The sequence below is a fragment of the Peromyscus eremicus genome, chromosome X (assembly GCF_949786415.1).
Source record: "Peromyscus eremicus chromosome X, PerEre_H2_v1, whole genome shotgun sequence".
NCBI classification, from domain to species: Eukaryota; Metazoa; Chordata; class Mammalia; order Rodentia; family Cricetidae; genus Peromyscus; species Peromyscus eremicus.
In genome coordinates, this window is record NC_081439.1 from 114,663,779 (window position 1) to 114,686,290 (window position 22,512).

At 40.3% G+C, this 22,512-nt stretch overlaps 1 protein-coding gene across 1 annotated transcript; it reads right to left on the reverse strand.

The window, feature by feature from the left end:
• Positions 1–632: 632 nt before the first annotated feature.
• LOC131900210 (synaptonemal complex protein 3-like) lies at positions 633–21,661 on the reverse strand. Its single transcript, XM_059251559.1, has 9 exons — positions 21,592–21,661; positions 19,336–19,473; positions 18,856–18,922; positions 18,271–18,305; positions 14,541–14,658; positions 13,023–13,122; positions 10,146–10,244; positions 7,628–7,735; positions 633–683 (listed from the first exon to the last, which is right to left on the reverse strand). Exons 2-9 carry the CDS (start codon positions 19,424–19,426, stop codon positions 633–635), a joined length of 669 nt encoding a protein of 222 aa, XP_059107542.1. The 5' UTR covers positions 19,427–19,473; positions 21,592–21,661.
• Positions 21,662–22,512: the final 851 nt, after the last annotated feature.

The following is a 22,512-nucleotide window of genomic DNA, read 5'->3' on the forward strand; positions in this document are numbered from 1 at the left end:
GAGGGTTACAGTGAATCACCAGGCCTGCTTTTCTGACTCTCAGGACCTGTGCAATGGTAGTGATTAGCTAAAGGGCAGTCCTCAGGAGAGCCAGGGACAGGGTACTGGCCTGGCTGCTGGCAGCTTCCCTTCAAGCTCCCTCTCCAGGAAGAGTCCACCTCTTTCCACTGCCCAGCCAATGAAAGCCAATGGGATGCTTACATCACTGCCAATGAGAGGCCCTGGGTGCAGGCATTTGGCCCTGCTCACCCATTGTGAGTGCATCAATAGGAAGGTCTTTGGGGGGGCCCACCACCCTATTCTTAATTATAAATGTCCAACCTTAGCTTGGCTTGTTTCTACCCATCTTTTCTTAACTTAACCTATCCTATTTACCTTTCGGCCTTAGGCTTTTTTTCCTTACTTTTGTGTATCTTACTTTCGCTCTGGCCTCTAGCATCCTTCCCCCTCTCTCGTTCCTAAACCTAGGGATGTAAAAAGAGTCTTGACCACTGTCAGAGCAGTCTCTCTACAGATAGCAAAGGCTTCCACCCATCGGGAGAAGGTGTTCACAAACACTAACAGTACTTATACTCCATGTGAGGAGTTTTCTTCTTTGTAAAGTCAATTTCCCATTGTTCACTGGGGGCAAGTCACTTCAGACGAACAGCAGGAACTCCTTTTACCCCGTGCTTTGGGTTGACCTGTGTGCAGGAGAGACATTGAGAGGCTGAGAGACATTGAGAGAGGTGGTCACCTCTCAGAGCTGAGGAGCTGGGGAGGGATCTATAAATAGGAAAAGTCGTGGGCAAGACAGAAAGGGGCTCCATAGGCATCTCTACTGTCTGTCAGGCTACCTGGTCTGCCTTACAGTTTCCTTGAGCTTCAGGTGTGCTGCCGTATGATGCCCCTTGTCATGGATAACAGCTACCTCCTTAGGGAGCCAGACTGCTTTAAGGACAGCTAGAATTTCCTCTCTGTTTTAGAGTTTTTCTTCCAGCAGTTAATATCTGTGGTGATATTTTGTTGGTGCCCTAACAAATAAAGCTTGCCTGAAGATCAGAGTGTGGAGCTAGCCACTAGTTAACCACAGAGGCCAGGCAGTGGTGGCACACATCTTTAATCCCAGCACTAGGGAGGAGGAAACAGGAAGTGATATGGCTGGGCAGAGAGAGGAATATAAGGCAGGTGGAGACAGGAACTTGCCCCCCTCCACCTTCAGGCTGAGGAATTGGCAAGGTAAGAGGTGGCTATAGCTTGCTCCTTTGTCTCTCTGATCTTTCAGCAGTTACCCCAATATCTGGCTCTGGGTTTTTATTATTAAGATCAATTAGGATTCATGCTATACACCTCTCCTATATAAATCATAACATGGACATGAAAGGTAGCAAAAACATACCTGCGGTCTGTATAAATGTTCACTTTCCCCAGCGTAGGGTCTGAGTGAGACCCATCAGCTCTGCGTTTTGGTTTGATGTGCCCTGTGGCAAGGCTTGTGCCCATATGGTGTCCCATTGGTTAGTTACTGCTGCTCCAGTACTCCTGACTCCATTAATGACTAGGCTGCTTCCATCAGTAAAGAGATCAGCCTCTGCCTCAGACAGGGGACTGTCCTGGAGGTCTGGAAAACTGGCCTGAGGAATTTCCAGCAAGTCCTCATAGTTATGGAATAGGACCTCAGGGTCATCATCAGGCATCAATGTCACAGGGTTGAGATTGTGCACAGCAGCAACTGTGAGATGGAGCAACAGACTCTGATACTGGCATTTGACACCCACTAGCCATTTGCCCCTCTTAAGAGGGTTTCCACAGCATGTGGAGCCCTTAAAGTCAGGACCTGGACCAGGGTGAGTTTGTCAGCTTCTCTTCCTGGTATAGTGGTTTGGGCTATGGCACACAAACAGGATGGCCGACTGGAGAACACCAGGGTTTTAGGGTCTGAGTCAAAATGCCCTTTGCAATGCTCTGAGTCTCATGACTGAGAAGGTGAAACAGTTTAGTGACATCTGGTCGGGCCAAAGCTGGGGCTTAGGTTGGAGCCTGCTTTAGTTCCCAGAAAGCTTGTTCCTCTGTTTCAGTCCACTTCCAAGAATCATCTCCCACAGTAGGAAAATAAAGGGGCTGGGCTATTTCAGCAAAAGCAGGAACCCAGAGCCTACAATATACAGACTCCCCCAGGAATTTGCATGCCTGCTTCTTGCTTTAGGAGTGGTGGTCCTGAGGATAGCTTCCTTCTGGGAAGCCACTGAGAGTTCTCCTACCTAGAGCAAATTTGTATCCAAGATACAAGACCTCTGTTTGTAAGTTGAGCCTTTTTCAGAGAGACACGTTGTCCCAAAGTCTGGAGCAGAAAAACCTTTGGTCTTTCGAACGTCTAGTGGTGTTGGCTGCTGCCAGTAGATCATCTACATACTGGAGCAGAGTTGAATGAGGATTGAATTAAGGATTTTTTGTATTCCATCCACAAAAGTCATAGGGGAACTTTTGAACTTTTTGGGTAGTCCTGTTCAGTTTAGCTGGCTAGTCTCAATGGGCATTGGATCATTCCATTCAAAGGCAAATATGGCCTGGCTCACTGGTGCCAGGGGAATGGAAAAAAAAGTATCCTTAAGGTCCAGGACTGTGTAGACCTGGACAGGGAGCCACAGGTATGATTAAGGACTATCACCACACACTTATAATAACAGTTTACCTGAGCCACAAACAGATGACTCATTCTTTCATGGTGGTCCCAGACTGCCCTTTCAACCTTCTAGGCAGAGATCTGCTTTGAAAATTAGGCACCAACATTGCCTTTACTCCTCAAGAAACTAAAATTTCCTGTGCAGCTGCCTACCAACTCAGATAAACTACCCCTCTCTCTGAATAATATTTCCCAACTTTCCAGACTCCAAAGCAGAAATAAATCCTGATCCAGTACTTGCAATAACAGTTTCTCAAAGTATGGGCTGAGAAAAATCATCCATGCTTGGAAGAGCACCGCCCACCACTCCTGGGAAGAATCGTGACTACTGCCACACCTATAAGGATCCAGCAATATCCCTTTAACCAAAAGGCTAGACTGGGAATTGCTCCTTGTATCAAGAGGCTGTCAGATGCTAACATTCTCACCCCATGCCAGCTGGCTTGGAATATGCCTTTCCTCCCTGTCCATAAACCAGGGACCTCAGATAATTAAGACAGTTCAGGATCTCTGGGAGGTAAATAAATGGACTGAAATCATTCATCCTACTGTTCTAAATCCTTACACTTTGCTCAGTCTCCTACTGCCAGAGGACCACGTTTTTAAAAACCCAGTAAGTCCAGTTACCAATGAAAACAGCTCTGCCCCAGCATCTACCAAAAATTTAGCTGTGTGGCCTCCTATTGTTGCAGTAACCAAGGGCTCTTAGAGTCTGAAGAGTGTAGAGCCCTGGTCCCTTCATCCTGATTCACTATCCATCTCAGTTGTGATTGGAGGATCATTGCTTTCCCAGGCAACTTAATTCCATCTGGAATGAACTAAGACCTAAATGATGGGCACATCTGTGAGGGAACTTTTATTAATTAAATCATCTGAAGTGTAAAGACCCACTAGTAATCTGGATATTTGAAGTGGGAAGATATATCTTTAATCCAGACTTTTGGAGTGAGAAGAGCCGCCTTTAATCTGGACCACACCTTCCGCTGGCAGTCTATATAAAATACATGGAGGAAGGAAGCTTGCTCTCTTTGCCTGCTTGCTCTTGCTCTTAATAGCAAGTCCATTCTTTCGCTGGCATTAGAGCCCACTACTCCGGGATTCTGGTATATACTGAAGACCAGCTGAGACATCCAGCCTCATGGACTGAACAACCACTGGCTTCTTGGACTTCCATTGGTAGATAGCCATTGTTGGACTAGCTGGACCACAGCCTGTAAGCCATTCTTATAAATCATATATATATATATATATATATATATATATATATATATATATATATACATATATCATATATATACATGAATATATGTATATGTATATCCCCATAAGTTCTGATCCTCTAGAGAACCATGATTAATGCCGATTTTGTTACCAGAAGAGGTTTTAGAGCCACAGAAATATAAGGATAATTTTGTTGTTGTTGTTTTTTGACAGGGTTTCTCTGTGTAGGTTTTAGTGCTGGTCTTGGATCTCACTCTGTAGACCAGGCTGGCCTCAAACTCACAGAGTTGCTCCTGGCTCTGCCTCTTGAGTACTGAGATTAAAGGCATGTGCCACTGTCACCTGGCATAATTTTTTAAGCATATGGCATAGGTTTTCCAATTTGTCAACACCTGTAGTCACTGAAGCCTCTCCTGGAAGCTCAGAGAGTTCTGAAAGCCCATGGTGTGACTTAAGGAAACAAATGCATTTCATTATTCTGATTCACCAGCTGTGAGCAGAAACAGATTTGGTGACTCTACAGAAAATGTTTGACAATTTGTGGAAAAACAAGGAAAATGATGATACTGGTTGGTTGGTCCTACCATTTCTGGATAAATTGACAAAGGAAAAGACTGGGATCCATGATCAAATTAAACAACTTGGAGCATCTTAGAATATCTTCAAGGGCAACAATAAAATTAGTGGTAAAATTGACTGGCTTCAGATGTGCACAAACAGTCTAAAGACTTCTGTTTTGTTTTAATTGAAAGTAGATTCATCTCTCATACAATTCATCCCATCCAGTTTCCCTTCCCTCCCCTTCTCCCAGTTCCCCACAACCTCCCCTTCCCCCAGATGCTAATCCCCCTCCATTTCCATTCAGAAAGGAGCAGGCCTCCCAGAGACCACAACCAATCATGACAAGATACAGTAAGCCAAGGCAAAAGCTTTCATGGAGGCTGAAGAGTCCCAAGAGCAGACAAAAGAGTGAGAGATCCACCTACTCCCACTGTTAGAAGTCCCACAAGAACACCAAGCTAACAGCCATAACATGTACACAAAAGACCTGGCGCAGACCCGTGCAGGTCTGGTGCTTGTCACTTCAGTCTCTGTGAGCACATGTGAGCCCAGCATAGCTGATTCAGTAGGCCATGTTTTCCTAGTGTCCTCCAGCCCCTCTGACTCCTACAGTCTTTCCTTGCCCTCCTCTACAGGGTTTCTTGAGCTCCCAGGGAAGGGACCGAATGGAGACCTCCAATTTAGACTCCATACTTCTGGTTCTGGGTCTCTGCACATGATCCCATCTGCTGCTGGAGGAAGTGTCTCCGGTGAGTATAGCAGAATATCATTGAGAATCATTTCATTGATTTTATTTATTTACTTTTCTAAATGAATGAATGAATGAATGAATGAATGAATGAATTCGTTTAGCCTGTCATGTCTGGTTCTATCCTAGGTCTCTGGGCTATCCAGGCATTGTTGGGCATGGGCTCCTGCTCATGACCTGGACCTCGAGTTAAACCAGACATTAGTTGAGCACTCCCACAAGCTCTGCACCATCATTCCCCCTCCCCCTGCACATCTTGCAGGCAGATTGTAGGTTGAAGGTTTTGTGGCTGGATTGTTGTCCACGTTTCTCTTTCAGTGGCCTGAAAAGTACCTTCCCACACTAGAGACTAGACCATAGGTGTAATGGCTCCATGCAGGCGCCAGCTCAAACTCTCTACATTCAATGAGCTGTGTGGATATTGTCCTCTGTAATAAGGCCACCCTGCTATCTGTTTTTGGAGGGTGACCTTCTGTCCTAGCATGAGCCTGGGTTTTTTGGGGATTTCCACAGAACCCCGTCAGCCAAAAAACTTGACTGAATGCAATCCCAGCTCCTTACTGGAAGCCTTCCCTGGCTACAAAAGATGTCCAGTTCAGATTCTGTATCCTCCATTACTAGGGGTCCTCACTAGGGTCACCCTCATAGATTTCAGGAAGTTTCCACTGCACTAGGTTTCCACACTACCCATCCAGTTCCCCCCAATTCCAGTTGCCTCTCCCTGCAATATCTCTCTCCATATACCCCCAACCAGATTCCTCCTGTTCCCCTCCCCACCAGCAAACTCTACTCTATTTCCCTGTTCCAGGGGATCCATGCAACTCTTATAAAGCAAAGCATTTAACTGGGGCTCGCATACAGTTTCAGAGGCTCATTCCACTATCATTGTGGCAGGGAGCATGGCAGCATGCAGGCACACATGGCAGTTTAAGTTATTGTTAGACACAATTTAAGGGTTTTTTAAAGTAAATTTTATAAATCAAAGAATATTTTCTTTCCCTCAAATTGGATTGATATTTTACTAAACACAAAAAGAGGGCATACATGTAAAATGGGGTTCTTCAATATTTTCCTTCAAAAACAAAAAAAAAAAAAAGCTCAATACTGTGACACACACCTGTAGTACAAGGTATCTAGAAGGCTGAGATGTGAAGATCACTTGAGCCCTGGAGTTCAAGACTGGTTTGGGAAACATGGTTAGAATCTGTCTCAAAAAACAAGACAAGACAGAAAAACCTATAACATAATACAATATCCAATTTAACATTCCATAATAGTATGTTTGTACCTGTTATGAGTGATTAAAAAATATGCGAAAGCCAAAACTTAAATACACTTTATTGATGATAAAATGATTTGACAGTGTTATAGAAAAAATTCACTTTTACAATAAAAGAGTTGAAACCTTGCTACAGAGGAACGGCTGCCAGTCACATGCCTTCCTATATTTTATTTGGACAGTACAATAATAGATTTAAAAAGTTTTTGAGAATTTGCAATCTTTTGCTGCTGCCTTTTCATGAAGAGGCACATAAACATGTTCAATTTTGAGATAAGTATTATACATATACTACATACACATAAATACTATACATATATCAGCAAATCAAAATTTAAAATCACAAGTACTTTGGAGGCTGAGCTGTGAGGATCACTTGAGCTCAGAAATAGGAGACTAGTCTGGGTCACATGGTAAGATCACGTCTCCAAAATAAAAGGAAGCAATATGCTGATGGCAAAAGAAAGAAACTAATTTTTATTCACAAAAGTGAATTCACACTGCTGGAGAGAAAAACCTCACTAATTAACAACAAAAGAGTTAAACCCTGGAAACACCAGAATAGGTGCTAGCTATGTGCCTGTTTTCATTTTATTTAAACTTGAATTTCCACCATAAAAACATGCTTTTTCATCTAACATTAGAAATATATTGTTCCGCCGGGCGGTGGTGGCGCACGCCTTTAATCCCAGCACTCAGAAGGCAGAGCCAGGCGAATCTCTGTGAGTTCGAGGCCAGCCTGGGCTACCAAGTGAGTTCCAGGAGAGGCGCAAAGCTACACAGAGAAACCCTGTCTCGAAAAACCAAAAAAAAAAAAGAAAAAAGAAAAAAAAAAAAGAAATATATTATTCCACACAGGTCCAAGATTTCTTCAAAGAATCATGAAAATAGTATGGATTGAAGAGACTTTCGAATGTTTGCAATCTCTTGCTGCTGCTGTCTCATAGAAGGAGAAAATAAACACAATGAATTTTTAGTTGTTATGCATAGTTTAGTAAATAAAATACTTCAGCGCTTCTGCTAAATTTTATATAATATAATAAAATTATATAAAATAAAATTTATAAAATAAAATTTTTATTTTATAAAATAAAATAAAAATATATAAAATAAAAAATATATATATATAAAACTTCAAGATTAAAATATAACTTACAGTTTCCATCCTGTATTTCTTTTGATACTCAGCTATTTCTTTTTTAAGTTCATCAAATGAAGCAGTCGATCGAACATTATTATTCTTATTCTCAATGTTCTTCAAAATCTAAAACACAAAAGGCAAGTTGACTTATAATCCATAGTGTTTCATCTTAGATTCTAAATTGTGTAATTCATTTTCACAAGTGAGAATTTATTAATACTCATCAATGGTTATTATTAATTCCGTTTTTCAAAACATTGTAAATTAGAAATGAATAATAATAATACAGAACAAAGTAAAATACATCAGACATGAATCAAATGTTGTTAAAGAGGCTAAATTAGCATACTTTTCCCCAAAGAGTGGTTTAATGAACTGTTAAGGTCAAGATGAAGCAAAAACAAACAAATAACCAACAAAAATGCTGTGCAGTTTCACATGATTCCTAGGTATCTGGAGGCTCAAGAAGGAGAACAGGGATCTAGAAGTAAGCCTGAGCAACACAGTGGGACCCGTTTCAAAGAAAAGCAAAGACAAAAGATATAGGATTAAGACTACAAGGTCCCATCAGTATGATAATTTTGAAATTTTCTAGTATGTTTCCAAATGTCAGGTTATATTTTATTTGGACTAGTGGTAAATGTGACATGAATTCACTAAGGTAAGAAAATGATCTGTACTGTGGAGATCTTTTTAATTTACATAAACTAAAAATTACATTTTAATCTGTATATGGTGGTGCATACCCTTAATCCAAGCACTTGAGGGCCAAGGCAGGTGGATCTCTGTGAATTCAAGGCTTGTCTGGCCTACATAGCAAACCCCAGGCCTGATAAGGCTGTATAGTGAGACCTGTCTCAAAAATATCAAGTTTTATCATTCAGGGATTTTTATACTTAAAAAACTTCATATATATACAGCATTTTTTTAAGGCAGAGTCTCACTCTGTAGCTCAGTCAAGCCTCAAATTTGATATCCTCCTATCCTACCCTCCCTAATACTAGCATTATAGGCATGTACCATCACATCCAGCCAGAAGAAATAAATTTTAAACCTTTACTATCCACTCAATAAACTATTATTCCACTTCCTATTGTCCCCAAAAGTACTTAATGTAGTAATAATAATAACAATAACAATAGTAATAGGAGATTGCTTCGTTTTTCTTCAATGAGGAAAAACATAAACAACAGTACAAATAAGTTAAAATACAAATAGAAATGCAGCTTTCTGTATATACAGAGTATAGATTGATTGGTAAATGATTTTACTTTAGCTGGCAAATGAACAAGACATCAATAGATAAGGAGGAATTAAACATATTGGAGAAAAACACTCCCAAAGCACAGGAGTACAGTCTGTGGGGTCAGACAAAGCAGTTGTGTAGAGGTGGGAATAGTAGGTACATGTAGTAAATGGTGCTTAAAACGAGACTCAGTCATGGGGAATCTAAATAGCTAGAATGTATTTAAGAAATTTATAAAAACTGAGAAATGACTGATGGATGTGCAGGAAGAAAGAGATGTTGTAGAAAGACAACCTGACAGACCTATGAAGGATGGACTGAAGAACAGAAATCAGTTAAGAGTTTTCACAGTACAAAGATGATAAGGTTTACTAGCAGAAAGAATGAACTAAGGTTAATAGCGATAGGAAAGATTTGACGAAATGATGAGCCACTGCACAGAAGCTCAATTTGAGAACCTAAAAGATATGGAAGAGTTAAACATTACACTAATGTTCCTAATGGTAAATGGGAACATTTAGTGATGATACTATTTAGGCGAAAGCTTGATTAGTGCTTTATCAAATATTGATACCAATCAAAAAACTGTTCCTAGGGAACATTAGGGAAAGCTGACAAGTCCTCTGCCTGAAAACACTTAAAATAACTTTTGTTTTCATGAAAGATATTTTAAAAAATTTAAAAACATACCTTTTAAAATCCTTTTAAAACTATTTAATACTGAGACCCATGTTTGGTAATATGCTTATGTATAAACAGGCAACTGTCAATCTAAAAATCTCCTCAACAGTCTAGTACTTTCTTGGTTATCTCTAATGATTACAAAGTAGCATTACAGTCATTTTTGGTCAGTGTAACAGTTCCAGAACTGAGGAGGTCAGAAAGCACTTCTACAATACATTTGAAAACAAAAAGTCCACAATTTCAATTCAGTATTTCCTATTCAACAAACACTGGGATGCAAATACAGATGACAATGTAGAAATGATTCACAGACTTGGTCTCAGATAAACAGAAAATGGTGACTCAAGTGTTCATCAGCTATGAATATGATGCATGGCAAGTACATTGTTAGGTAAAATTACTAATTTGCATTTCCTATCTTGAATAATCATCACAAAACAATTAAAGCTCCACAGCTATACTTAACACTTTTGTCCATAACAATTTAAACTGAAAAGCAGTTGAAATTTCTTATTAAAATGTTTCCCTAATCAAATTGCAAAAAAAAAAAACAACCATTATACACATAGTGTCTGAGGTGTTACGTTTCTGTGTACCACATACCTGTGTGTATCGTGTAACCATCTGTATAATTAGTTTCATTCTCTGGTTCTTTTTAATTTTGCACTGTCTTAGCATCACTTGCTGCTGGTGGAAAATATTCTACAAATATAAAAGAAGCTTATATATTTTGGTAAAATATTTCTGTTGTTCTTCTAAGCTTTATCTATTATAGGTGAACGCTGTATCTCTAAGCTACATTCTCATCCTTAAAGCAAAAGAATAATTCCATACTGAAGTCAAAAGAAATAATTTTAAAATGAATACATTTAACATTTTACTTTGACAAAAAATTATGTCTAAGTTTAAGCAATTTTAAAAATAATTAATATGCAATATAATGATCCTACCAGTCATGGAAAAGGAATTATTTAACTTTTTGATACAGGGCCACCCTATATTGCACATGCTGTCTGCGACTTGTACTTCTTCCTCAGTCTCCCAAATATCTGGCATAACCGGCATGCACCACCACACGAGAACCAGTAGAAAATCCTCATATCCAAGTAAAAGCTCATTCTCTGAAATCTCAATGTCTACAATATAATTAATTTTAACTCTCTCACTGTTACTTTTCTAAACCCCGAGTCTGGAAAATTCAACTCTAGCTAGTCTACTTGGTGGAAACATTTTCACCACCTGGTGACCTTATTTCACTACGTATACAGAAACATCATAAAGAAGACATCGAGTCTTCTTTACCAACCTGCATCTGTCTATGCTCTCATTTCTCAGGATACAGCATACTTGCTCTTTACCACTTCTGTCTCATGCCCATTCAAACACAAGAATTCAGCTTTTACCTCCTCTACCTTACACTTGTAATTTGACTCTCTAGCCAGGCCAGCTAACTTCAGTCTGCCATATCAGCTGCTTGGGGGGATGAAGCCTGAGGATCACAAGGACAAGGCATGCCTGAACCACAGGCCAGCCTGGGAAATTTCATGAAACCTTGTCTCATAAGGAAAAGTAAGAAATGTCTGCGGATATAGCTCAGTGCTAAGACGCATTTGCTACCATGGATGAAACCCTAGGTTCTAATTTCAGGCCCCCAGGGCCACAAAAAAAGTAAATGATTAATTTGTTCTACAGATTATTCCTATTGCCAGGCAGTGGTGGCACACACCTTTAATCCCAGCACTTGGGAGGCAGAGGCAGGTGGATCTCTGTGAGTCCGAGGCCAGCCTGGTCTACAGAGGGAGTTCCAGGTTAGCCAGGGCTGTTACACAGAGAAACCCTCTCTCAAAAAACCAAAACAACAACAACAACAAAAAGATTATTCCTATTAACACACAAACACGTTATCTCTCTTAGCTCAAAAAGCCAAATCAAACAAAAAACTCTACAAACCTCTGTTTCATTTGTTCTCCTTCTAAGCAGTCCTTTCTTTCCTGTTCTGTCCTGTACCCATTCTAATTCGTTTTCATTTTATTTTTCAGACAGTCTTACTGTCTTGTCTGGAGCACACTCTGTAGACAAGGCTGGCCTGGAACTTAGAGATCTACCTGCCTTGGCCTTGCAAGTGTTGGAACTAAACTTGTCACACCTGCTTCTAATTAGTTTTGTACTCATTTTTCCAACCAAATCATTCTATCCAATACACCAATGACTTCCTGTTGTTAAATCTAGCTTACGTGGTCTATAAGCAGTGTAAGGCACAGCTAAGGGTCTTTTCTTTATTAATACTTCCTTCATTTGGGGTAGTTTAATTTCTACCAACTAGGCCTCTAATGGCCTATCCTCAGACTTCCTATTTACATTTTTAATCACTGCCTTGGTGATTTCATCCAGGTTTATGGTTAAAAAACCTGCATTTAAGCTGAGAATTTTAACTTTGTTGCTTTAGTTCAGCGTTCTCTCCTGAATTTCAGATTCATATACCAGTGGCCTGTTCAACATCTTCCTAGACAAACTTTCTTGTGTACCTCAAATTGAACATTTGCAAAACTAAGCTGATCTATGAACTCCACAATTATTTGATATGACCTGTTTCCCCAGATCTTAGGTATAAATTTTTTGATGATTATAAGCAATGAAAGAAGAAAATATAAAGAATAACTAATACAGCTATATAATGTGTGAGTGGGACTTGAGTTGTGTTACAGCTCTGGACATTGAAAGTAAATCGTTTTCTGGACTGGTGCTGTGGTTTGGCTGTGGTGTGCTTCACTAGTCTGTAAAAGGCCCTGTCTTCAGTTTCAAATCACAAGAAGCGGGGAGCAGGGGTATGGGGGAGCAATGGAGAAGGGAGAGAGACAGAAAAGAGAAAAAAAGAAAGTAAAGAAAGGAAGAAGGGAAGGGAGAGAGGGAGGGAGAGAGGAAAGGAATAAAGGAAAGAAAAGCTAAACCAAATCATAATCTAAGTACAGTGTGTTTTTTCAGGAATGGGCAAATGACCACAACGAACTCGGTGATGCTGCTCTACCAGCAGTAGTGAGAAAGTTTGTCTCAGTCCACTGCATGTTCTAATGTTGGAGTAAAGACAGGATTGGAAGGATTAACTTAGTAACCCCAAGAAGAACTTGCAACAACATCGTCGAGAAAGATAGTACCTCAAGTCCCCCCGTTTTCCATTCAACTGTACCTGAATCTAACTTACCCACGATTGATTTCACAGCAAGAAGTAAACCACCTTCAGTCTCTCAAAAGTTTCTTTTGTTTGAAATGATAAGAATCCCAGTTACTATAAGGAGCCCAGTGGAATGTGTGAGTATATTTGCCTATACTTCTGTGGTTTATGGTTCTGCAGGACAAGAACTGGGTAACAGTGGGTAATGCACCTTGGGTTAGTTCCCCAGGCCTAATGGAAGGCAAGCATCTAGAGTCCTACTTGAAATCTTGCTATAAAAGATTAATTATAAAGCTAATTGCGATACCAACAATTAGGTTTTCTTGCTGTTTCTTGTATTTCTGCTTCTCCAAATCCCACTGCTTAAACAGATCCATAAACTGCGGGTAATACTTATTGTTAACTTCCAGCCTGTGAAACATAAGAATAAAGGCTCACATTTTATACCAATATGAAAATAATTAAAACAAAATTGAATGCATATTTTATACTATGAAAAAGAAGGAAATCATAACAGTTTAACAGTTTAAATATTCTCGTGGGAACCCAAGAAATAAAAGTAGATTAATATAGATTCTAAAAATACTTCTTTTCCTTACAAAAGTCTTCTCATATGGTTTGCCTCTTGAAATCCAAGGAAATTTTATCATAATATATATATATATAATATAAGGATACATATATCATATATATATATTTTCTATATATACATACACACATATACATATAAACACACACACATATTTCAAGGGAAGATTAATTTCATCTCCAAATAATTTTTCATGTTTTCTATAGGTTCCAATAAAAAGCAAATTACTTTAGCTGGGTGGTGGCGGCACATATCTTTAATCCCAGCACTCAGGAGGCAGAGGCAGGCAGATCTCTGTGAGTTCGAGGCCAGCCTGGTCTACAGAGAAAGCTTCAGGACAGCCAGGGCTACACGGAGAAACCCTGTTTCAAATAACAAAAAAACAAAAAAAAAAAAAAGTAAATTATTTCTAAGTAGAAATATTTTACTAAGCCCTTTTGACAGATACGATTCAGTACAAAGAATAGTTAGGTAAATTAAAATAACACAAATTATTTTTGATGTAAAATGAACTATATTTTACATTGCCCACACAGTTAACTAAAAGACATTTAATAGTTTTTGTGTCATCTACCATTTACTTAATAAATGTTTTTCCAGAGTGAACATGAATTACTTTTAAAATAATAACTCTCTCAATTGTTATTTGGAAGGAAGAGCATGTAATCTTCACTGACTTCCAAGAAATATGTCTCAATTCTATGAAGGCATGGGATTATTGTTAGGATTCTGCCACTCCTCCAGTTGTATGACCACACATGCGCAGTTCAGTAGCTAAGCAAGGGGACTTACATCATCACTATGCTGCGCGATTACACAAATGTGTGCAGTGCTGTCAGGTAATCTGCACATGCATGGCATAGTTCCCTAAGCCCACATGCGCATGTGCAGGGAAATCCTTAAAAAGCTGGTCACAGATTCTTCCCCTCTCTTGTCTCCTCCCACCTCTGTCCCTTCTCCTCACGTGTCTCTTCCATAGGCCTGCCATGCTCTCTTCTGTCCGGCCCCAAAATAAAGTTCTGAGACTGGGTTTTGTCATGCCTCCTGACCTTTCCTCACAGAGTAAAAGCACCGTATTTAAAATCAACAGTTGTAGTACTACTCGCTTAGAGTAAATTCAATTGAAACATTTTCACTGGAGATTCCAACACACAGGTGATACTATTTTCATAAGTAATTTGCACCAATATATACTCAGAGATGATATAAACTTGGCGCTTAAAAATGCCAGCAAACTTACATTCGCTGTTGTTTGGTTCCCCAAACTTGTTTCATCTTGTAGCTACTCTTTTTGGAAACAGTTTCAGAGTACATTTGCATTCTTCTTCTCTTTTCAAGAAGAGAATTATTAATCCCATCTATATCGGAAATAAAGGTTAATATTCAAATAACTTCAATTGTTCTAAATATTCAAGTGTATAGATATAGATATAGATATATAGATATGGCTAAAGATTATTAAACAATATCAATGACACTTAAAATTAAATTGAAATATATCACCAACATGGTGCACAAAAAGTTTCATACTTTAGAGTATTTAGAATTTTGCATTTTCAGACTAGGGATGTACAACCAGTGAAGTCAATGCAAATAAAATAAAATACACAAAACTCTGAAATCTGAAATATTTTTGGCCCTATATATTTTGGATGGGAAATGTTCTAACTTACCTTAGTTCTGATTTTTCTAATGGAAGATAATTTTAAAATTAGGCACAATAATAATGAACCCAGGAGAAAAAAGGTTGGGGATAAATTTTAAGTACTTGACAAACAAACAGCTTAGCAGAAGGGAAATACTTCTAAGTTAAAAAAAAAAATAATGTCCCACTGAAATGATATTAGTGAGCTTTTGAACTGTGGTTAGAAGTCAAACTTTAATTACAGAAATGATCCTGAAGTATAGTCTTATAACTCGTTTTAAAATACATAAAATTACTCTCTTGAATATTATAATCCAAGTCATGTTTAAAACAATAAGATATTTGTATAAAATATTGTCAATGGTAAGCCTAAATATATTTTTTATAAAAATTGTCAAAATACCAAAGATGGAAAAATCGCTTTGTTCTGGGGAGATGGCTCAGTGTTTAAAATGCCTGCTATGCCAAGCATGAGGCCCTGAGTTTGAATCCCCACCACCCACATAAAAGCCAGATACCCCCACAACAGACTGCTGGCAATGGTCGAGAGACAGCCCAAACTGACCTACTCTGGTGATGGGATGGCCAAACACCCTAACTGTCATGCTAGAAACCCCATCCAACGACTGAGGGATCTGGATGCAGAGATCCATGGCTAGGCCCCAGGTGGAGCTCTGGGAGTCCAATTAGCGAGAATGAGGAGGGTTTATATGAGCGAGAATTGTTGAGACCAAGGTTGGATAAAGCACAGGGACAAATAGCCAAACGAATGGAAACACATGAACTATGAACCAATGGCTAAGGGGTCACCAATTGGATCAGGCCCTCTGAATGGGTGAGACAGTTGATTGGCTTGATCTGTTTGGGAGGCATCAGGGCAGTGGGACCGGGTCCTGTGCTCATTACATGAGTTGGCTGTTTGAAACCTGGGGCTTATGCAGGATCGCTTGGTTCAGCCTGGGAGGAGGGGACTGGACCTGCCTGGACTGAGTCTACCAGTTTGATCTCAGTCCTCGGGGGAGGCTTTGCCCTGGAGGAGGTGGGAATGAGGGGTGGGCTGGGGGGAAGGTGAGGGTGGTGGGTGGGGGGAACAAAGGAATCCGTGGCTGATACGTAGAACTGAGTTGTACTGCAAAATAAAAATTAAAAAAAAAAAAAAGCCAGCTGTGATGTTGTGTGTCCCTGACAACAACACTGAGGGGCAGAGACAGGCAGCTCCTTGGGACTCCTTGGCCATTCAATCTCTCTGAAATGATGAGGTCCAGATACAAAGAGATCCTGTCTCAAAAAAAATGGAGGGGCTGGAGAGATTTCTCAGTGGTTAACAACATTGGTTGCTCTTCCAGAGAACTCGGGTTCATTTCCCCCCGCACACACACATGACGCCTCACAACGATCTATACCTCCATTCCCAGAGGAATAAATTCTTTCTTCTGGTTCCTGACGGCAAGAGGCAAGCTTGTGGTGCATGCATATATGAAGGCAAAACTCTCTCTCTCTCTCTCTCTCTCTCTCTCTCTCTCTCTCTCTCTCTCTCTCTCTCTCTCTCTCTCTCCTCTCCCTCTCCCTCTCCCTCTCCCTCTCCCTCTCCCTCTCCCTCTCCCTCTCCCTCTCCCTCTCCCTCTCCCTCTCCCTCTCCCTCTCCCTCTCTCTCTCTCTCTCTCTCTCTCTCTCTCTCTCTCTCTCTCTCTCTCTCACACACACACACACACACCCATGAAGTGACTGAGGACGACATTCCAATTTCAACTTCTGGCTGCCACATGCATCCACATACTTGCTCATACAGGTGCATACCTGTATAACATACACACAAATAAAAGTGAAAACTACTCATGTAAATATGGAGAAAATTTAGGAATAGTTTAAAATAATTTCATGGAGCTTTTTATACAGGGGATTTTACTACTAAGTACAGTAGTGCATAAAAATTCAATATATTAAATAATGTTGCTGAATATATATTTTCTATCATAAATAGTAACCATTTAGTAACTATAATCAATCTATACATACTATGACATAAAATTTTATACTTTCAGGATCTATAACCTTCACTTTATGTAACAGATTAGAAAACAAACTCTTTGTCACTACCAAACAGAAAAAAACTCTCTGGGAAAATTTCATGATATCAATAATTCCTACAAAAGAATCAATTATTATTAACTCTTCTAAAAAGAATACCCTTTCCCAAGCTGGGTGTGGTAGCTCATGCCTGTAATTCTAGCACCCAGGAAGCTGACACAGGAGATCTACAGTTTAAGCCTAGACTGGGCTTCAGATCAAGTTCCAGATCAACTCGAACTACATAGTAAGATCCTGTCTTAAAAACAAGGAAGCAATACACAAAATTAACAAAGGAATTGACAAACTACTATATAAAAAGGAGTTTATACAACTGATGAACAGTATTTAAATTTCAGATCTTTCCCTTTCACAACTTTTATTTTAGATTTTCTTCATTTGATGTACATGAATGTTTTGCATGCATGTATGTATATATAACTTGTATGTGCCCACAGAGATCAGAAGAGGGAGCAAGATCCTCCAGAACTGGAGTTGTAAATGGCTAGGAGCTACCATGAGGATGCTGGGAACCGAACTCAGGTCATTTACAAGGGAAGCAATCAGCCTTAACTGATAAGCCATTTTTCCAGTACCCTCACATTTTTGGATATAAAAGTAATTATACAGGGGTTGGAGAGATGGCTCAGTGGTTACAAGTGCTTGCTGCTCTTCGTGAGGACTTGAGACCATTTCCCAGTTCCGTGTTATACAGCTCACAACTGCCTCTAACTCCAGCTCCAGGATATCCCACACCATCTTCTGAGCGCTGCAGACACTTACATGTGACATACACCCCCACACAGAGACGCATAATTAAAAAGAAAATAAATCTTAACAAATAATAATGAAGGATTTTATTAGTCTTCAGGATTATTCTCTCCTTCACAGAAAAGGGAATTCAGCAAGAGTCTTACAAAATAAATTTTGTAAATGAAAACCTGATACATAGAATCACTTGTGTGAACTATTAGTCTGTGAATAGAAAGAATTGTAAAATTTTCTCCATCTATTTTTTTCTTCTAAAATTCTATATGAGACTCACAGGTCTACAAGCGTCATTTTTACTTTTTTTTAATCATGGAAAATTTTAAGTGGAAAAATTTATGTTTTTAAATCACAACATTCATGTGAAATCCATTGCTAAGTGAGCATTAAATGACAGTTATAAAGAACACTGATTAACATTTCCTTTCACATAAATTAATATATAGTTTTAAACAATTTTCTGTTAACATACTTATCTCCAAAAACATACCTCCGAATTTATCCAACATAGTGTGTATTTCATCTCTGTGAAGAAATTACAATAAAAAATTAAAGCTGGAAATATAGTTCAGTGGTAGACCATTTACACACACAAAACTTTACACAAAAGTTCTTTTAATTATTATAATATATAGCATATGGGTTGGAACAAATGTCACATGCAACATAACATAACATATTTCTTAGACAACTAAAGTAAACCTTTGTTATTACCTTAGTGCTGACAAGTCATACACGTATATCCCCATTACTTTCTTTTATTTGTCTCCCACTCTTGCTGAACCCTTTCTTCCCAACTAGTCTCCTTCCTATTCTCGTGTGAGTGTGTGTGTGTGTGTGTGTGTGTGTGTGTGTGTGTGTGTGTGTGTGAAGGTCTTATGCAGGTAGCCATAGTCGCTATGTGTTTGTGATTACGAGGTCTCAAGGAGTCCAGGCTAGACTTGAAATAACTATATAGCTGAGGATGACCTTGGATTTCTGATCTTCCTGCATTCACCTCTCTAGAGCAGGAATTACAGGCACTACATTTGAAGTACTCTATTGAACTGGCAAAAAAATTATTTGAAAATATTACCCCATAGCTTCATCTACTTCTGCAGGAGGGCACTTCCTCTCATCTTTGTTAAACACTGGGCTCTTTTCTGTATTAACAATACAGATGAAAAACATATTGGAATTTAGTTATGTTATATTAGTAATAGTTAGCAAAGTGCTATCTTCATTTGCGTTTCTCTGGAACTTTTCTCAATGTAAATTTTTGAAGTAGCTATAGAAATGAAATAATTTCTTTGCAGATTTTATGAAATCAATTCACAATTTGCCAACATTTTATAGGAACACTTTTCAAGTCTTCCTGGGGTAAAACCATTTTAAGTTATTAATCAATTCTCAATATACTGGGACTACAGAGCCAAGAGAAGCAATATGCATCACTAAAACTGGTACAGAAATGTACATCTAAAATTAGAAACGAAAGTATCAGAAAATCTGAGACTAGGTAACAATCAGATGAACTCCAGGACACAATCAATGCCCAACATTGGATACGCTGTACCTTCAGACCGAGCCTTCTTCAAAACACTCAGACCATCTTCTTCATCATCAAATTCAAAAAGCACTAAGTGCTCCTGCTTTCGTACCGACATAACTCTACCAAAATTCCTTCTTCTGTTGGCAAAAGGTCAGATGTTTTCTTAGTTAAAATACAAAGGAAAAGAATCTCACAAGTCATGTGAATCCAATGGTATCATTTAAATAAATGGCAAAATTTAAAATGTCAAAAAATCAAATAAGAATTATCTTAGTTCATTGAAAGTAAGCTTTTTCCTCTTTTTACATTGTTTTTTAATAATTTTCCTTTACTACTGAGAATTTCATACACATATTCAATGAAATGTGATATATATACACATTTCCCCCTCTCCATCTCCTCCTGTATCCTACTAAACATGTCTCTCTCTGAACTTTGTTTTTTTTTTAAAAAAGTATACTTTTGAACCAAAGTAAACAATTTGTCATTTCTCAATTTTAAAAGTGCAACATTGGCCACAACCTACAGTATATGAGTCCCCCCCCCCCAAAAAAAAAAAGAAAGAGCAAAATGTGTCAGTTCATAACCTCTAGGACATCTGAATTTTGGTCCTATGTCTCACAGATTCTTTTTAAAAAATTGAGCAAGTCTGTATCTCAGTTTTAAAGTAAAATCATGGTGCTATCCAGAAAGATAATCAACGTGGGCAAATATGTATTCATGGTAAAAGAGCTTATGCTCTATTCACAACAAACACCCACCACCATTACCACCACTCACACAGAAAGGCCTGCTATTTGAGAAGCTGGGGATTTCAAACATCAGAAGATTGCATGTTCAAGGCCAGCCCAAGCTAGACAGGGCCTGAGTTACAAAGGGAGTTCCCACCCTACAGAAACAAACCAAAAGTGACAGAAAAGGCTGAACGTGGTGGTGCAGGGCTGTAATCCCAGTACATGGGTGACTGAGCCTGGAGGATCAGTGGTTAGAACCCACCCTGGGTTACTTATTAATCCCTTGCAATGTCTCCTCTTTTTTTTCTCTTTTCCTTCGCCCTCCCCTCTCTCCAACATCCAGACAGTCCGTATCAAACTAGCACACCCTATGGAGGAAGACGAAGATGGGTCCTCAGTTGGTTTCTAAGGGATTCTGGGCACCACCCAGAAGCATGGAGGCAGCCTACAGCTCCTCGCCCTGGGCTCCTGTTCCGCAGACCCCGGTCCTGCACACCCCACCCCTGTCCCTCACCCCACCCCGCTGTCGGCTTCTATCCCCAGGCTCCGTGACCGTGTCCTGCAAGGGCTCCCCATCCTCCACAGCCTGTTCATCCCTTTAGTGAGGTCTCTGCCTCCCTTTTCCTGTCAGAAGTCACAGGAACGACCTCCTGTCAGAAGTCACAGGAACGACCCCTGTCAGAAGTCACAGGAACGACCCCTGTCAGAAGTCACAGGAACGACCCCTGTCAGAAGTCACAGGAACGACCCCTGTCAGAAGTCACAGGAACGACCCCTGTCAGAAGTCACAGGAACGACCCCTGTCAGAAGTCACAGGAACGACCCCTGTCAGAAGTCACAGGAACGACCTCCTGTCAGAAGTCACAGGAACGACCCCTGTCAGAAGTCACAGGAACGACCCCTGTCAGAAGTCACAGGAACGACCCCTGTCAGAAGTCACAGGAACGACCCCTGTCAGAAGTCACAGGAACGACCCCTGTCAGAAGTCACAGGAACGACTCCTGTCAGAAGTCACAGGAACGACCCCTGTCAGAAGTCACAGGAACGACCCCTGTCAGAAGTCACAGGAACGACCCCTGTCAGAAGTCACAGGAACGACCCCTGTCAGAAGTCACAGGAACGACTCCTGTCAGAAGTCACAGGAACGACCCCTGTCAGAAGTCACAGGAACGACCCCTGTCAGAAGTCACAGGAACGACCTCCTGTCAGAAGTCACAGGAACGACCCCTGTCAGAAGTCACAGGAACGACCCCTGTCAGAAGTCACAGGAACGACCCCTGTCAGAAGTCACAGGAACGACCTCCTGTCAGAAGTCACAGGAACGACCCCTGTCAGAAGTCACAGGAACGACCCCTGTCGGAAGTCACAGGAACGACCCCTGTCGGAAGTCACAGGAACGACCCCTGTCAGAAGTCACAGGAACGACTCCTGTCAGAAGTCACAGGAACGACCCCTGTCAGAAGTCACTGCCCATCAGGAGGAGTTTCCTCACTAAACACCGTCTCCTCACGTGACCCCCAACCCTCAGCAGGCGAACACGGCTTACTGGTCGTCGGACAGGTGAGCACCTCACGTCAGCGCCCTCCAGCACTTGGGCCTCGACCGTGAAAGCTGCTCGGCCGGCCTCGGAGGACCTTTGTGATTTGAGCGGGAGGAAAGGCAGGCTCCCACAGGGAGCTCGCTGATTGGCTGAATGGGCCCCGCACATGCGCACAGAGAGTGCCAGGCTGACTCTGGTTCAAGGGCAAACTGGTTTATCCTGATGGCGTCTTCAGGCACTGGGATGGACTACCGACTTCAGGGCAAATGTTTTCCAGTTTTAGGTGTATACTCCTTTACACACTTGAAAATTAAAAGAAAACATGGAAAATGCGAAGTGAAGCACGATACTCTGTCAGTTTCTAGGTTTATACTCCTTTACATGCTTGAAAGTTAAAGGACAACAGCTGAGCCATTTCTCCAGACCAGTCTTGTACGCACTTTATGTGAACTAGGGCATTTCTCCCAAAAGCTGTTTGCTTTCACTGTTTTCCTATTTGTGCACTGTTTAAAAAAAAAGGCTAAACTTTGAAAAAAGCAAAGAGAGCTCTATGGGATGGTACAGTGGGAGGAAAAGGAAGGGGGAAGTTATGTAATTATAGTATAATCACAAAAAAGGAATTTTTTTTTTTTTTTACGGTTTTTCGAGACAAGGTTTCTCTGTGTAGCTTTGCGCCTTTCCTGGAACTCACTTGCTAGTCCAGGCTGGCCTCGAACTCACAGAGATCCACCTGGCTCTGCCTCCCGAGTGCCGGGATTAAAGGTGTGTGCCACCACCGCCCGGCCTTCTTTTTTTTTTTTTTTTTTTTGCGAAAAAAGGAAATAATTTTAATGGCCCTTTTTGTAACACTTTGTGTCCAGAAAAAGACAATAACTGATGTAGTTTTTACAGGGACTACTTTAAGTTGATTAAGAAAAGAATGACATC